Consider the following 16,970-nt stretch of genomic DNA (forward strand, 5'->3'; position numbering starts at 1 on the left):
AACCACAACACCATTTACAGTGTTCGAAAGCACCTTGAAGTTGTGTCCGGCCTCATGGGGCGTTCTCAATGCGTAGAGAAGTCAAGCTAATCCTGAAGCTGCCAATGACTCTTTTGAGGCCAATCCAGACATATCCATTGCAGAATTAACAAAAATGTACCTTGACCGGTTTACCGTGTCAAAAGTGGACAAGACTGCTGGGAGAACAGTAAAGAGGCTTGAGAAAAATTTATTATTGACTCTTAAGCTTAATCCAATCAAACTTGAGCTCTGTAGCTTACGTATAAGTCGAGAAAATGACACTTGAACGTGATTTCCATTTGCACACTCCAAGCAGTTGGGGGTCTCCAGGACCACCGTCCACGACGTCAGAAAGTCCGAAACGTTGGAGAGGAAAAATGAATCAGTCAAAAATAATAAATTGGATCCCGAGGAGTAAAAAAAACAAACAGCCCAGGTGCATCCCATATAGTTGATAAAGGCCCATGGAAGAGATCTCGGGATTTGACATTAGACTGTTCTGATGGTTATTAAAAAGTCATTGTAAAGTGCCTTGTGAGGGTCCAGTCTTTTGAGTTCTTATGTACTCTTTATTTTATTTTTGACACCTTTGGCCCATATGCAGTCCTGATGTCAACCCCTTGACCACGCCTTTTTGGTACATGTCGTGGGGAAGAGCTGCAACATCATTCATCCAAACACCAAGGCCCTCAAAGCCGCTGTCAGCCAGCACTGGGACGCCTTGACAGAGAACTACATCCGCAGTGGGTACCAAGCCTTCTGTCGCCACCTGGAAGCCATCTTTTCTGTTAGGACTGCTACATTTATGATTAAGAGAGCTCATACACAAATCTATCTATTATGTTAGTTTTGGATATATAGTTAGTTAATAAATTATATCTTATCGAAGTTTAATATTCAAAGTGTTCAGATTTTAATGGAGCCCTCGCTACAAACAAATTTTTCATTTAAATCTTGAGCAATACCATTAAAAAAAGAAAAAATATATCGTTAAAAGTCCCTCATAATACCGTCAACTAAGAGATAATTCTTCTAGAATGTTCTTACATTTAGTTTATACAGATCTGTTGCCATTGTACGATCAAGTTTCTTTCATTCATTTGCATTAAGTACTATATTTATAGTTGACGGTAGTTAAAGTTAATAGGGTATTTATTCTAATTTAAATTGATTAGACTATTTTTATACTTTTCTGATGATGAAACCTGACAGTTACAACATTTATGTACAAGTATTCAATGACACATGATAAAATACGGACTGGTTCGTAGTTATAACAAAAGTGAATACAAAATAAATTTAGATAAGTCTGCAATGTGACACATTATTGATCGCTTTTTTAAAATTTAATTTAAACACTTATATATCAAAATTTCTTAAAGTAATTTTGTACAACTGAATTTCTTAGACTTCCAATTTTTGAAGGATATATCTCAACAGGGGGTCCGCAGGGCTGGATTTTTGGAATTACATTTTTTAACATATTTTTTCGAAAATCCACAGCTATTCAACAAAAATCAAATTTTCTCAAAAAACATTTCAAAAACTAAATTTTAAAATGAAATTTTTTTTTGAAAATTTCAAAAATCCATTGCTATTTCTAAAAAAAATTTTTTTTTTTTTGGGAAAAAATTTCAAATATTCAATATTTTGCTCTGTTGCATAATTTGCCCGAATGAAAAAAGTTTAACCCCTATTTTCGCGTAAAATTTTTATCCTGAACAAAAATATTTCGATTAAAACGCCAAAAATCCTTAATTTTTTTTTTTTTGGGGGGATACAGCCCCCACATCACGCTCTAAGGACGCCCCTACTCATTTTCAAATTGAAGATAAGATACCAATGCAAGCTCAATACACAGGATAGCTGAATCGATGGTAGCACAACGTCCTAATAGGAGGTATTATCTTTTTCTGTTAGAAATATTAACATCCAAAACCTTGATTTGAACTGGATGTTTTTTTTTCGATACAGACCAGCTACATCACCTGTGTATAATGCCAGGGGATAAGGTATGGGATTGAAGAGGGCCACATGGCGGCTGGCTAGAAGTAAGGCATATCGTTGCTGCCGAAGTTTTGGTTCTTCATAGATGTATGGGGCTTCCACGCAAAAGAGATTGCACACGCGTTGCTTTTTTAAAAGTTGATCCGACATTTTTACACTTAAAGAGATGGATTTAAAACAAAACTTGTTTTTTTTTGTTTCAACTGTCATTTAGTTGCGTAATGAAACATCGTAATTAGATTTTACTACAAGTTTTTCGTCACTACACTTGTTATAGACTTATTAAATTCTAAATATTTTTTTCCCATATCTTTTTAAAAAGTTAACGATTGATATGTATCGTGTGGCCCGTTCCTGTATTAGAGTTATTTGTCAACTTAGGCCTCGGAACCCGTACATTCGTCATGAGACCAAGCCTACTGAGCCATCATTAAATTTGGTTCTCGAAACTTCAATATTTCTTCACATTATTTGCTTGGAATTCGTTCGATCATCATTGAAGGCCTCCGACATCCGTACAAGGCTTACTATTTCTTAATGAATGAGTGACAACCTCTTTTGCTCTTCCCCACCTTCATGCGTTTTTTGATCAGGTGAAAGGTCCGAATATGTACTTCTACGAGATAAGCAATCTTCTAATTTGCCATCCGGCTCCACTGTCAAATCAACTATCCGTTGTCTTTATTGTGTATGCATCTATCTCTTTACTCCAATTGTAACACATCGTGGGGTTATTACAAAACTGACGTAAGAGACCTTTTTCTTAATCTTAATATGTTCATTATAAGTTGTTTTTTCTCTCTCCATAAGTCATGATACATGATACGATAGTCGATGAATAATGTCCCCGACACAAAATGTCAAAATGCTAATTATTTGCGGAGAAAAGTCACTTAGACGTTTTTGTAATGTAAGTTTTATCCTGGTCTATTGTTGGTACATACAGTAACGTTGATTTTGCACCCAATTTTATATGTTTTAGGGCTGTACCATGCAGCTAGTACAAAATTGAGGTAGCGAGCTCTTACACTTTTCATGTTATCAACAACTTTTAGAAATGGTCATCCACAAACAATTAATTTAAACTAACAAAAATGACAGACTAAATATGTGGCACTCTGTATTTGAAATGATTGGTTATGTAAATAGTTAGTTGGCTATTGATTTAATAATAACTTAATAAGGCGATAATAATATCACAAGTTGTTCAGGCAACAAGATATATGAGCTATTTTTTCATGATAAATTTACACGAAAAAATATCCCATTATGCAGTTTATTATTCTGGATCAAAGCTAAGCATATAAAAAATATATTTACATACACATATGTAATAGTGTGTATTACCTATTTTATTTTTTTGTAAAAGAAGAAAGTAAAGATAGATAGAGGTTTAAAAGTGTTCATTTTTTTATTTATTGAAAAAGTTTAAACCATTTGATTTCATCTATTTGATTTTGAATGAAAGTATAAAAAAGAGTTCAAAAGAGTGCTTCAAAGGAGGAGATGGGGTTCTTTCATAGCTTGTATCAAAAGTGGCCTCTGCACCTTCATAAAGCTCGTTCCACCCATTTTTTTTTAATAGATCTCTGGGACAGTCAGATGTGAAACTCCGAGATCTTGTGCATGGACCCTCATGAACTTGAGGAAATTGGTTTGTGCTATTTTCTTAAACTCCTCCGGATCCAGTTTAGGTTTTTTGACGCAGCCCTTCTTCCTGACCAACGTTTCGGACTTGCTAACGGTGTAGACAGTGGTCTTGGAGACACCCAACTGCTTAGAGTATACGAATGGAAATTCGTCGATCACGTTCAAGTGTCATTTTCTAGGCTTTTACGTAACCTATAGTGCTCAGGTTTCTTTTGTTTTGTAATTGATTATGCTTTGATATGTCAAAATATGAATTACTTTCAATCACTCAACCTTAGTTAATTGTTGAATGTGTAAGTCTTCAGATTTCAATGTACCATCCCGTATCTCCTCAACAAATCTTTTGTGTTACTTTCCGTCATTCAAGAGTACACACACTTTTGGTTACACTCTATACTGAGCAGTGATGGGAAAGTTAATTTATCTTTTTAACTAGTTGAGTTAATGTTAATTTTGATTTCCTTAAAAATTAACTAGTTAAGTTTGAGGTAATTATCTTTAGAGTAATTTAAGAGAAATTAACTTACCGAACCTTGGTGAAGTTAATGTTCATTTCGATCAAAAAATAAATATTTAAATTCAAGTCAATTGAGAGATTTATCTAGGCTACATAATAAAGACCACTCTGTCCGTCTGTCTGGCTAGGATTTTCTCCATTTTCAATTGAACGATCAAGAAAAAAATACGGATTCAAACTCCCAACAACTTCTGTTTTGAAGTGAAAAAACAATTCAAGGAAGCATGTTTCGGATGATAACTACGGGAAGAGGCCAATGTTGAATGAAACACGTTCAAAAACGTGTCTGCAGATTTTCACTTAAACTTTAACCTAGTCAAGTCAAGTTAAAGTTAAGATAATGCAGTTTCAAAAATTAAGTAGTTCAGTTAAAAGTTAATTTTGATAAATAAAAAATTAACTAGTTATTTTATAGTTAAAATAATGCTGTTTAAATAATCAACTAGTTATGTTAAAAGTTAATTAACTTATCTAAGTTAAGTTAAGTTACGGTTACTTGCCTAACTTATATACTGACTTAATTATTTAAAATATGTATTTCACCATCTTTATGGTTACATAGTTTTGCTTGAAAATAATATGAGCTACCAGTATACTGGGTGGTCCATGCTAATCTGAGCACTAATTAATTCAATAATTAATTTTAAAAATGAAAACGCGTCTTTTTTTCAGAGGATTGAATGTTAATTTCTTGTTTAAATAAATAAAGTTGGTAATATCATGCTTTACCAAACTTGTAGATTTTGTCATTTGTCTACACTCTAATATACAGGGCTTATATTTACAAGCACAAAGTCATGTTTGCACTAAAAAAATTCTGATCTTAATCTCGGGAAAACTAGTCAAGATCATTCTGCTTATTTGATCCTCCTAATCTCTTTTAACTTGCGAATCCACCATTTGTATATTTCCCAGCCTCCAAATCCCCTTAAATTCTTCAAATTGACTGGTAATAAATGCCAAATATCCTTGATATTTCATATGGACAACTTTGGGGGCGATGTAAATCTACAACTCGGTGCTTTTGATGTTCTCTTTCTCCGACATTTCTAAATCAAATGTGTTCAAACCAACGCAAGCTGATGATTTCTTTAATTATGCATCCAATGACGGCATTTAAATATTATCTTCCCCTTTACTTTAGGTTTATTGTTTGCAGAAAGAAACGGGACTTTTTTGCTTACAATATATGATGTATAAAAATTTATTGGGATTTTCTCAATTTTTTTGATTTTTGTTCCAGACTGTTTTTATGTTGACTCACGACATATGTCTACTAAAGAATACATCCGACAGTCAAACAGAGTATCCCATTCATTTCTTGTCTTAAATTTTATGTACATATATTTTTCTCATTTATCAAAATTGATAAAAGTCTTGACCTCCATAATTTTTGGCATTATTTCAGGTTTTATTTATGCATGTAATCACTTTCTCACAATTTGTGTCTTGTTAGTGTACGTAATTTTTTTCTTCTTCTCTACATACTACGCAATGAATAGGGAATGAGAAGTAGACTTTGCACTTATAAAAGCCTGTTTGATATCAGCCATACAAACTATGAGATTACGTCAATTATTAATGGATTCATGTTGATACTTTTGTATCAAATCAGAGTCATTATTTTGTATTCTATTTGAACATAATAATTAATTACTTATACTATTCAATTGGCTTTAAGTCATTCCTTCTAATATCAGGGTATGTAAAGTGTCTTGCACTCAATGCTACTAGAATCAGGTTAGGCATTAATAAAATGGCTGGGGAAGCACAGGAGATTTATTAAATAAATATATCTCATTCTGGTGACGTCATTTGGACGAGTTTTGGTTATTAATACTACATAAATTTAAAAAGTAAAAATTTGTGGTTACTGGATATTTCTCAAGCGATGTTTTACTAAATATAATGCCAAGAGTAAGTTTGTTATTTCATAAACTTTTTTCAAGACATAAACGTATGACATGTTAATAAATAATATGTTATAATATTTTTGATTTTTCATATTCTTAATTTAATTTGGGGAATGAAACTACAAGAGTCTGTGGAGTAGCTATTAGTAAAAACTCAAAAGGCGTTTCGTACGACCGATTCCCAAAAGACCTTGCAAGAGCTTGGATTATAGCTTGTCGAAAAAAAACGAATACAATACTGATGAAGCTAGAATTTGCGTTCATCATTTTGATCCTTAATGTTTGATAATTTATTCAATTTAAAAAGTTACTTTTAGTATTATATTTAGAAAAATATCGCTTAAAGAATATAGAATAACCACTTCTATTATAATAATATCATTTATTTAAATTTTTACTTATTAAATTTATGTAGTATTAATAACCAGGACTCGAGCCAATGTCATCACCAGAAATAGAAAGAGAGATATTTATTTAATAAATCTGCTCCAGCTATTTTCCTGTAGCCTAACTTTGTTCTAGTAACATTGCTTCCACTTAACTCATCTTTAAAAAAAAATTAAATAACTCCTCAATTGTGTACAAAATAGTCAATAAATAAAAATGAATTTGTGATAACATATGTCTACACAAAAGCAAGTTAGAATGAGTTAATCAAAATTGAGAGTGGATTACATTTGTATTTGTCTACAAATTATCGTCAATTTCTATCAACAAATTATTCTTATTAACTCTTTGAGTGCTTGCAAATTGCACTTTGAGAAATTGGCATATTTTATTTGTAAGGTGCACCAAACGTATATGTTTAGAGTACTTTTGTTCACGTTTAGTTTGTGTTCTATTTGTTCCTTGTCAGTTTTTGAGCATTTCTTATCATAAATTATTTTATTACAATATTTATAAAATCATAAGGCTCAAGTAACAAATCCACATGGTCGTTTTTTTTATATTTTGACAGATATATTTAATATATTTTTTTTTTTCGTAACTTCGAAAAGTAATAAAAATTTAAATGTCAGCAATAAATAATAATATATAACGGTTTGGAATCGCAAATTAACCATTATTTTCCCAATTGGGATTCTTGAAAGAATTCCGATTAATTATCTCATCACTAATCTTAATCCATTCCAATAATTTGAATACTAAGCCTATAATTTACTCAAATATATCTCTGAAATATTGTTCCATACGCATACATATATGATGCTTAAAAGAGTCCATCAACAAAAAATCAAGCTAGAATGATTTAACTTAAAATTGAGTGTGCATTTATACATTTGTATTCCTCGAGGAATTATCGTCAATTCCTATGTAACAAATAATTTTTATTAAGCTTTTCATTGTGTCGCAAATCTCAAGCTTTAAGTAGTTAAAATTGAGCGTCACTATAAAAGGATGATAAATTGATGGAATGTATCATAAAGTGACCATATCTTGGTCAAATTAAGTAGTATACATCAACGGAAGTCTTTAAAGTAAGTATAGCTTAAATTCTTGTGTATTTCACCTTATCCCACAAATTTGAATACAATGCCTATAATTGACTCAAGTATGTAGTTATGAAAAAGAAATACCTATATGGGGATTTTCACCTTTTTGTTTGTGTTTTTTTCGATACATTAAGAAATATTTATTAGCTTATCATAATTCAAAGATTTATCTCAAATTTGGTTTTCATAGAAGTAATAAATTATATTGCATTTACAGTAAAAAGATTAGGCTTTCGTTTTGGACCTGTAAAAATCTCAAAATCCTTTGGCTCCCTTTCCATTGTACGTCTCATAATTTGGAATAAGTGTTACACCTTTGGTAAACCATGCGTCGTCCAATTCTTGTATGGAACTAAGTCAATCACATCGGCTTCCTTTATAGAACTGTATGTAGCCATCCAAGCGATATCCGCAATTGTCATCTCTTCAGTACCAGCAGTAAACCCCGTCTCTTTTACCATGTCATTTGCCCATCCTAAAACTTATTTGAGTTTTTCGAATTTTTCTGCAGGAAACTTCAGTATTGCCAAGCATTCTTTTATATACATACTCTCCAAAAGCCTTATAAAAGGCTCACATATTGAAGTATAACCGTTGATTAACTTGAGCATAGCCATGGGACTGGTTGGGTAAAGTTTGCCACTTTTGTCAAATTCTGAGGCCAAGAATCCAGCAATAGCTCAACTCTCGTTCAATACAAAACCCTTATACGTAAGTACTGGGATGTTGTGTTGAGGATTCAATTCAAGAAGTTCAGGTGTCATGTTACCTCCATTAAAGATATCAACATCCTTATCTTCATAAGCAGCTCCAACAACTTCAGCAGTCATTGTAGCAATCCTATGAGGAGCTGATACATCCACTCCATAAGTTTCAACGCTCATCTTAGATATACTTTAAGGTGCGAGAGAGCTTCCTTGAGGGGCTATTGATATCATCAGAACTAAAGCTAGGCTCATTTTCACCTATTCTTGATTTTTCTTCACGATTGTTTGCATGTTAAATATCGTTTAAAATCCATTATTTTTCTGTTTAGCTGCCAAATATGTAAATTTATTCTTTATGAGATACTTAGAATTAAATCACATAAAATTCCATTCACTAAATCATTGTTGACAGATTACGTCAAGTATTACATTTCTGATTTACAATCTAAATACACATGAAGACGTTAATTGACCCCATAAATGTCTTCCAAGTTCTAAAAAAAATAATAACTTATTTAGCTAAGATTTAGATTGAATTGAATTAAGTTCTGAATCTAAAATGATGATTGGAATTGGGGTTGACAGATAAGAAAGAGAGGGGACTAGTTGATACGGAATTCACTTTGTAGCATATTACTCTCAGATTGATTGTTTAGTTCAGAGTTCAAAAACATATTAGTTTACATTCATATTTTTGCTTTAATATTAATTTTAATGTTTGTATCGGTGTGTTTTAAAATAATTTTATTTAATGAAATGACGTAGCTCAATTGAAAATTACTTTCTTAAACACAATGTGCGTAGGTTTAATAATCAATCTTTTTTAAAGAAGGAAATATTCTTAATATATACTAAAGTACTGTATGCAGCAGTGAACTCTGCAGTAATTTGGCCTGGATTTTATAACATAAAAGAGGCAGATAATTGAAATTTTTAATGGTTTATTGGGATGCCATTAGCTATATCAATTTTCAAAATGGCCTCCCTCGGCCACCAGCATGGCCTCGATCCTGAGGTAGAAGACAAAGCACGTCTTGCTCACAAAGTCCTTGCTCATCTTCTCTCACTCCTTGTCCACCACAGCCTTCAGGGACTTCACATTGGGTTGAGAGGTCGCACAAGCCTTCTTCTCAATTAAGCCCACACCCCATAGTCCAGGTGGCTTATGTCCGGGCTTGACGGTGGTCAAAAGTCCTTTGACCAGAATCCCTTCAAGGGTGTCTGCAGGATTATAATTTGCGGGGGGCTTGGTTTTTGTATTTTTTTGGAAAAACATTGTTAAAAATTCATAGGCATTTACAGAAGAAATATTTTTTTTGGGAATAAAATTTTGAATATTAAATTTCATCATTTTTAAATTCCAAAAATTGGCTATCTTTCTCATGCTCTTCATCGGGCTCCTGTCTATCTTCTCCTTCACCTAATTTACAAGTCTGGAGCCCGAAATTTTGTTGAGACTACCGCTGCCAGGACTCCGGATGGGGCTCATACCATCCTATTTCAGCTTTTTCACCTTGAAACGAGCCTATCCGAGCAGCTTACGATCTTGACAATTTCTGCCAGCGTGACATGGGCATCGAACAAGCCGGATATCCTTTTTCTTTGAACCTCCATCGTCGTTTTCGATCATTATACAAATGTATTTTTTTTAAAGGTTCTAATTGGATTATAGAATTAGCTTATGTAACTTAAAATAGTTTAAAATAAGGGGCACGAGTTCTAAGCAAGTTTAAATTCTACAGCATGATTTGTTGTCGCACGCTGTAGATTTACCCAGCCTTGCCCGGGACATTAAGAAATTTAAATTAATTTCGACTCTTCTGCTCCATATAAAACAAAAATAAAGAGATTATAAGATTTAGTGAAGGAAAATATTCAATTTGAACTGTCGTTTGCTCCGCCTTCATATTAATGTCAAAAATCCTTTGTCTTATTCTATCTTCCTCTTTTTCTTTTCTAAACCTTATAATCTCCTTTTATTTTTAAATGTGTGCAAATATACCTACCAACAAACAGTAATAGTAATTGTTAGAATTTTGCAGTCTTTATTTTTTGTTTTAATTGAAGTTGTCGTTTCTTAGTCCAAAAATTCGGTATTAGATAAATGCTATTTTAAAGTCGCCATGGCCTTAATGGGTAATATTTTATTTACCAAAACCATCTTATAACTCTTAAGAATTTACATGAAACTTTTTAACAAAATCCGTTCATTATTAGCAGTTATTCCCGGACACACCCACACAGATATTTGCATTTAATATATAGAAGAACTTCGGAGACCATTTCTAGGCCACATGTATTAATTATGCATATCCTTATTTAGGACTGTAGTTCGGTCCGGTTTAGTCCTAAAACTTTAAAAGTTCCATCCTTAATGACGTTTCCCATCTATATTATTATTTTTTTATCAATTCTAGTACTGAAAGCCTGTTGGACCGATGGTCTATAGTACTGGCCCCTAGGACTTATATTGGTCCGGTCTGGAACGAATAAATAAGACAGACTATTTAATTATATAATGTTTACTTATTCTTAATTAGTACAACTCCATTTGACTAATTAAAAGAACATTTAAAAAAATAATCATAATTTTATTTTTTAATTATGATTGTAATAACATACAAAGTATATACGTGGTTAAAAAATTATGTTATTTCGTTTAAACACTTAGGGTCAGAATGGGTTTAATTCAATTCCTATTTTCATTTCAAAACTTTTATGTGTATTAAAGAATTTTTTTCAAAGTGTGCACATTCCATGTACAGGGTGGCGTCCACCATTGTTGAATAAACAGAACTTTGGTTTATAGTACACCTTTCTACATGATTGATCATTTAGCTCAATATGTCTTGAGTCATTCCAACTTTTTTAATCAGAATATGCTATTGACATTGCATTTTCAATCCATAAATCATTCTCATTAAAATATTTGTATACAATTTCCTAAAAAAAAAATGAAAAAAATATTGATGTATTGTTAGATGATGATTAAATCCTCGTTATATCGGGCTCATAAAACATTATTTATGCTTTCGTTTAGAGCTCAAATTTAGTGGCAACAGTCGACTACACAAATATTACAAGAATGTTTCCTCGTAATAATAAATTATTATCAAGGGTTTTAAGGTCAGATTTAATGAGACGGAAAGGATCATTAATCGTGTTTTTTTTATTTATCCAAAACTAGGGCTTCAATTGAAACTTTGTGTTTTTTTATATATGTACAATATAAAAAAAAAGTCATAAATTATATGTCACTAACGATAGTTACCGGGATTAGGCGTCAACAAATATACACACTGGTTGTATTAATATACAATATGCGATTGTTTGGTTAAAAAACATGTTAATTTAGTTAATTCATTCCGTAGCAAGTATAGCAATGCAGTATGAGTTGTGAGTTGTGAAACAACAACAAAAAACAATGGAACCAAGTAAAAATGGACCTTTGGCAAATAAATTGTTTTTTTCTAATATACATTTCTGACGGTTTTAACATGAACATGAGCTAGTTTAAATTGAAATAAATGTGCGCAGGTTCGCACACTAGTTGTTTTGGAAAAAAAACACTTCATGGATATGGGCTTCAAAGAAGATTCCTTTGTCATAAAGTAAATGTAATACTATAATGTTTACATATACTTAATCAGTGCAATCTCATCTTACCAATTAAAGGAACATAAAAAAAACAAAAAAATTCGAGTAACTTAGAGGTGGACTTCCCACGATTTTTATTATCTTGCCTAAAGTTTACAAGAAGATATTTCTTAGTTTAATTGTGAACCGGATGTTGATTGGAGGTCTAGCATTTCCTCGAGCTGGATTTTGCTGTGGATGATGTCTTGAACGACAATGATCAATTTGCAAATGTTCCATTTATCTTCTTTTATTGGGGGGAAGTTAATATAATTATGAGGACTCATTTTTTCTGTACATTATCATTTAAATCCCAGGTGATCACTTTATCCTTGTGGTTCAATATTCCCTCCCTCCCCCTCTCAAAATAAGTTATAAAGATTCAGCCTTATCTGATAATTGTTTTTACATTTAAAAAAACAAAAGACAAACAACTACAACATTTAGCAGTAAATTTTCATCTTTCGGATTAATATACCCCCTCCTGTACAAAATCTTTTCTGCTGGGGACAATCAAAATTTCCTTTGTCAATATTTGAGCTCTCCCGGGCTATTTTTGCCGTTGCACATGCTATTTTAATTTTTTTTTTTAAATATGATTTTTTTTTTCGTCGAAATTTCTTGATACGTTCGGTCAAAAGTAATTTTGTATTTTTTTCTTTATTTCAATGCTTTATAAGAAGTGTGACAATAATCTGATTTAAGCCAAATATCCCTGTTCTGTTTGATAACTTGTTGCCTACGAGAATCCAACTTCATTATGCCCTTCCTTTTGAAGCATTTGTCCCTATTAGCAAAAATTCGGACAACCAACTTTCGAAGGCCTCTATTGAGGCCAAATTTGTGATCCTAAGCGCGTTGATTATAGACAGGAACAGGTGGTAGTCATTTGGTGACTAGTCCAAACTGTAGGGTAGATGCAAAATAACTTCTTGTATGAGCTTTTGGAGCTTCTGGCGAGTCATCAAATATGTGTGTAGCCTGGTTTGTCTTGATAAAACACAATTCCTCTCCTATTCGAGCTTCTTTTAGTATCCAGCCTCCTGCAAATGGTTCAAAACTGTTTTATGATCGATGATCAGCTCATGAGTGATGCTAGAACTCCTAACATGACGCTCTATCTCGATATTTTTCATAATTTTATCGATATTTTAGACGATAGGGCTGCCAGTGAGTGGCGTATCATTCAATTCCACTACGTCAGAACGAAATTGCTCAACTATTGCTGTACATCACCAACCGAAATTATATCGGTCCCGTATATATAGCTAATTTTCTTGGTCGCTTTCAACGCGTTTTATCCTTTCAGGTGGTAAAAATGTAAATATGACGAATTTCTTCCGTACATACCTCCATACTCGACGCACGTTAATTCATGAATGAACCGTCGAATCTTTATATATACTCACACCTTTAAAACCCCTGATCGTATGATCTGATGTGACATATAATCATATAATTAGTTTTTTAAAAAAAGTGTGGGATATACAAAATTACTTTTTCCCAACTTATTAAAATACTATGAGTGAACTATTTTGCTTTTTATATTTATTAGTATTTGGTTTATCAGTAAAAATATTGTTCTTTTTATTTTTAATAATTTATGGGGTCTAAGATGTGCTCAATGATTTGTGATTTCTCTGTTTTATCAAAGATCTACCTTCCTTTTGTTCAACAACTGTCACTAGGAAAGGTTGTTATAATCCAATCCAATTGTATTCCTAATTTTCTGATGAAAAAACATACTCTAACCACTTTGACAGTTGGACATTCAATTATTGATAATGAGATGCCCCTTTCTTGATAATCTCGGCCATACGGAAGCTTTGGCAGGCCTGGGCGACCTCGTTCTGATACAACTTTGCCATTGTACTGGTTCTGCACTTTTAATTTACATTCCCTGAATGGATGGAGTAGCCCAAGGAATAATCTACACCTTTCAACAAGACAGTGTACCGGCCCACTAGTCCAAAAGTATAGGATGTCTTAGCTACAAAATTTCCTCACTTTTGGAGTGTGGATTTTTGGCCTGCAAACAGTTTGGACATAAAGCAATGCGATTTCTATCTCTGGGGATGGATCGAGCATAAGACTTGTTCCAAGTATCATTTGTTTGTGGAGGCCCTGAAGAAGTCCATTACTCAAACAATAGCAAAGCTAGATCCGCACAAAGCTTCCGGCGATGTGTGGCCAAGATTATCAAAAGAGGTATATCTCATTGAAAATAATAGAATTTCATTAAATGTAGCTTTTAAATAATGAAAAAAAACATAATATTTTCTCGATTTATGTGAACCACTCTTTACTGTTGAAATTTTCTTATATTACTTCTTTTTAAAGAACAAAGAAATCGCAAATCATTGAGCACCTCATAACTCCTTTTAACGCCCTGATTTTCATTGATCTTTCTGCAAATTCATTGTTAGGAATATTTTTTTTTGGGATTGCTCTAAATGTTTAATGTTGTGTGCAGAGCACTACTTTCAGAGAGGATGACGACATGTGTAAATTTCATCGTCTCTATGATACAGTGCAACAAAAATTTATTTTCTTAAGAAAAAATTAACTTTGTTTTCTATTAGACAAAATATTAGACGAAACATTTTTTTTTTTTTCTTAACCGTTATGCATAAAACATTCGTTGACGAATGTATTAGGTAGAAAAAAATTATTATCGGCTATCTCTTTGGCAATCAAAACATGACTGTTGGACTCGACGATTTCCATCATTTTATCCACATTTTCGACAATTGGACTTCCATAGCGTGATGCATCTTTGACATTAAAATTACCGGAACGGAATCGATGAAACAAAATACTGCATGATTGGCTGTTACAGTACCAAGACGAGCAACTTGCCTGGCTTTCATTTTTGCCTTGTTTAAAACAAAACAAAAAACAAACTATAAAATACGGGTATTTTTATCTTTGCTAGTGTACATCTCTGACGCACGCTCAAACAATACTGAGTAAAACAGTCACAAAATTACCTACAAAGTTTTTGAATACGAAATCTTCTGTTCACAAAAAATTAAATAAATTTCCTAGTAAAAACCAACATTATTTAATCTAGGGTTAGGCTACATCCCCTCCAGCTCAACCCTTGCGGACGCCCCTGATAATGAGTTTATATTTAAAAAAAATAAAATAAGATCATCTTTTATCATGAATGCATTTAATATGATCTTTCTTTTTTTTTCTTTCAGTTTACATTCACTAATAGCGAATGGATCGAGACGACGTTTCACAAGAAGGAATGCTCTAAAGTAATTCAGAGCCCCAAGGATCCATCTAAGTAAGACTTATTTTCAATATAATTATACATACTGAGTCGATTATATAAATCAAAACTATTTTGAACCTTATCAAAATCACTCTATCTATAGAATTTATTTTTTTGGAAGTGTGAAATTATTTGTACGAGAGAGTATTAAATAAACAATTAATAAAAAAAAAACAGAAAATGATTCAAAAGTTGAATTAGTTTACCTATATTACTGTCCTTGTGCAATCAAAAACTTGATTGGTTACTGAGGGATCAGAGTAAATATGCTTACAATCGCTAAAAAAGATGACAAATGATGTTATAAAAGTCCTTAACTCAATATGTGACCATAAAGTCAGCAGGAAACTTCCCATCTATAGAAAATTTCCTAAAATTAGACTATATGTTAGGGCTGGGATGATACGAACCGCGGTACGCAGTTTGGTACGGTATAAAAGTTAAATATATTCTTTAAATAAAATTATAATATTTTTTCCTTAAATTTCTTTTTTTTCGAAATATATTTTACAACACAAAGATTGATTTGAAATATTTACATGTTATATAAGACTATTATTAATAAATTTATATATTTTTTTGTCCTCATTTCCCCGTAATTATGAAGACCAAAAATTACCAGGCACAATATCCCCAGATTTATATGGATGTATCTCTAGTTGCGAGGGATCATCGTGAAACTAACTTAAAAAGATTTTGTATTTTCATGTTTCATTTCTTTTGACTCAGATTCGTAGTTATCATATCAATATTTAAGGCGCAATAGATATTTATGACGCGAAATATATGCTTGATTTTGTAATTTTGTTTGTTAAATAATTATGTTGTGTATAATATATAAATCAAATTAAGTAGTATAAAAAATAATTTAATATCTAAATATCTCATTTGTGTTGATATATATATATATACGCACCGTACCGAACCACGGTACAACCCCGTACCATACCAGTTCTACTATATAAGTAGTGATTCTGATGCCAATTTGTTCTATCTACTGATTTCAATTTTCTATTAATGGCAATTTTCAGGAGGGTAACTCTCCGGGCACCCTATACCGGGTATAAAATCGAAATCCAGTACTTTTGATTTATCTAATTTTAATTAACATAAAATGGTGATTCTCAAAAGGTTTATTCATAATACAAAAACGGATTAGCAGGTAGACACATTGAATAGATTTTATTCTCAATGTATCCTTATTTGGCCTCAGTAACGGCATCGATTGTGGGTCTAAACGTCATGCAGGCCCTAGAAGCAAGAGTCTGATATCTGTTGACCTTTCACTCAAGGTTGTTTCAGACAAAATAATCAATGGGATACAGATCTGCTGAGTTAGGAGGCGAAATATCCATTTGCTTAAGCACCTCCTTTCTTGTGATCACTCCCCTGGGATATTTAGTCTGCACCAGGGCTTTCTCAACTCTGCAAGCTTTGTCCTGTCAATCCCTGTCATATTTGAGACCTGAGTTTTCCTAATATCCAGATTGTTGTTCACCAAAATCATCACAACAACCCACTTGTGTTATGCCTCTGAAAATGTAATAGGCTTGAACTATTTTGTTATTGACTACATGGTGGTGTTTTGACTACTAAGTGACACATTTATATGTATATTTCCCCACAAAAAAAAAAAAAAAAAACATTTCTTAGTTTTGCCATCATGTATTCCGGAAAAATACATTGGAATTTGCAGTACCAGATTTCGTTGTTACACCCTGTATATTAATAATCCATAATAAT

At 32.4% G+C, this 16,970-nt stretch overlaps 1 protein-coding gene and 1 pseudogene across 1 annotated transcript in view; one reads left to right on the forward strand and one right to left on the reverse strand.

The window, feature by feature from the left end:
- The window catches only part of Trpm (transient receptor potential cation channel, subfamily M), a 118,343-nt gene that overhangs the window by 16,939 nt on the left and 84,434 nt on the right, over positions 1–16,970 (forward strand). Inside the window, 1 exon segment of the mRNA XM_071890125.1 lies at positions 15,151–15,239. Coding sequence (XP_071746226.1) covers positions 15,151–15,239 — 89 coding nt within the window.
- Positions 7,827–8,615, reverse strand: LOC121122257 (glutathione S-transferase 1-like; annotated as a pseudogene).

Source organism: Lepeophtheirus salmonis, chromosome 7 (assembly GCF_016086655.4).
Source record: "Lepeophtheirus salmonis chromosome 7, UVic_Lsal_1.4, whole genome shotgun sequence".
Taxonomy (NCBI): Eukaryota; Metazoa; Arthropoda; class Copepoda; order Siphonostomatoida; family Caligidae; genus Lepeophtheirus; species Lepeophtheirus salmonis.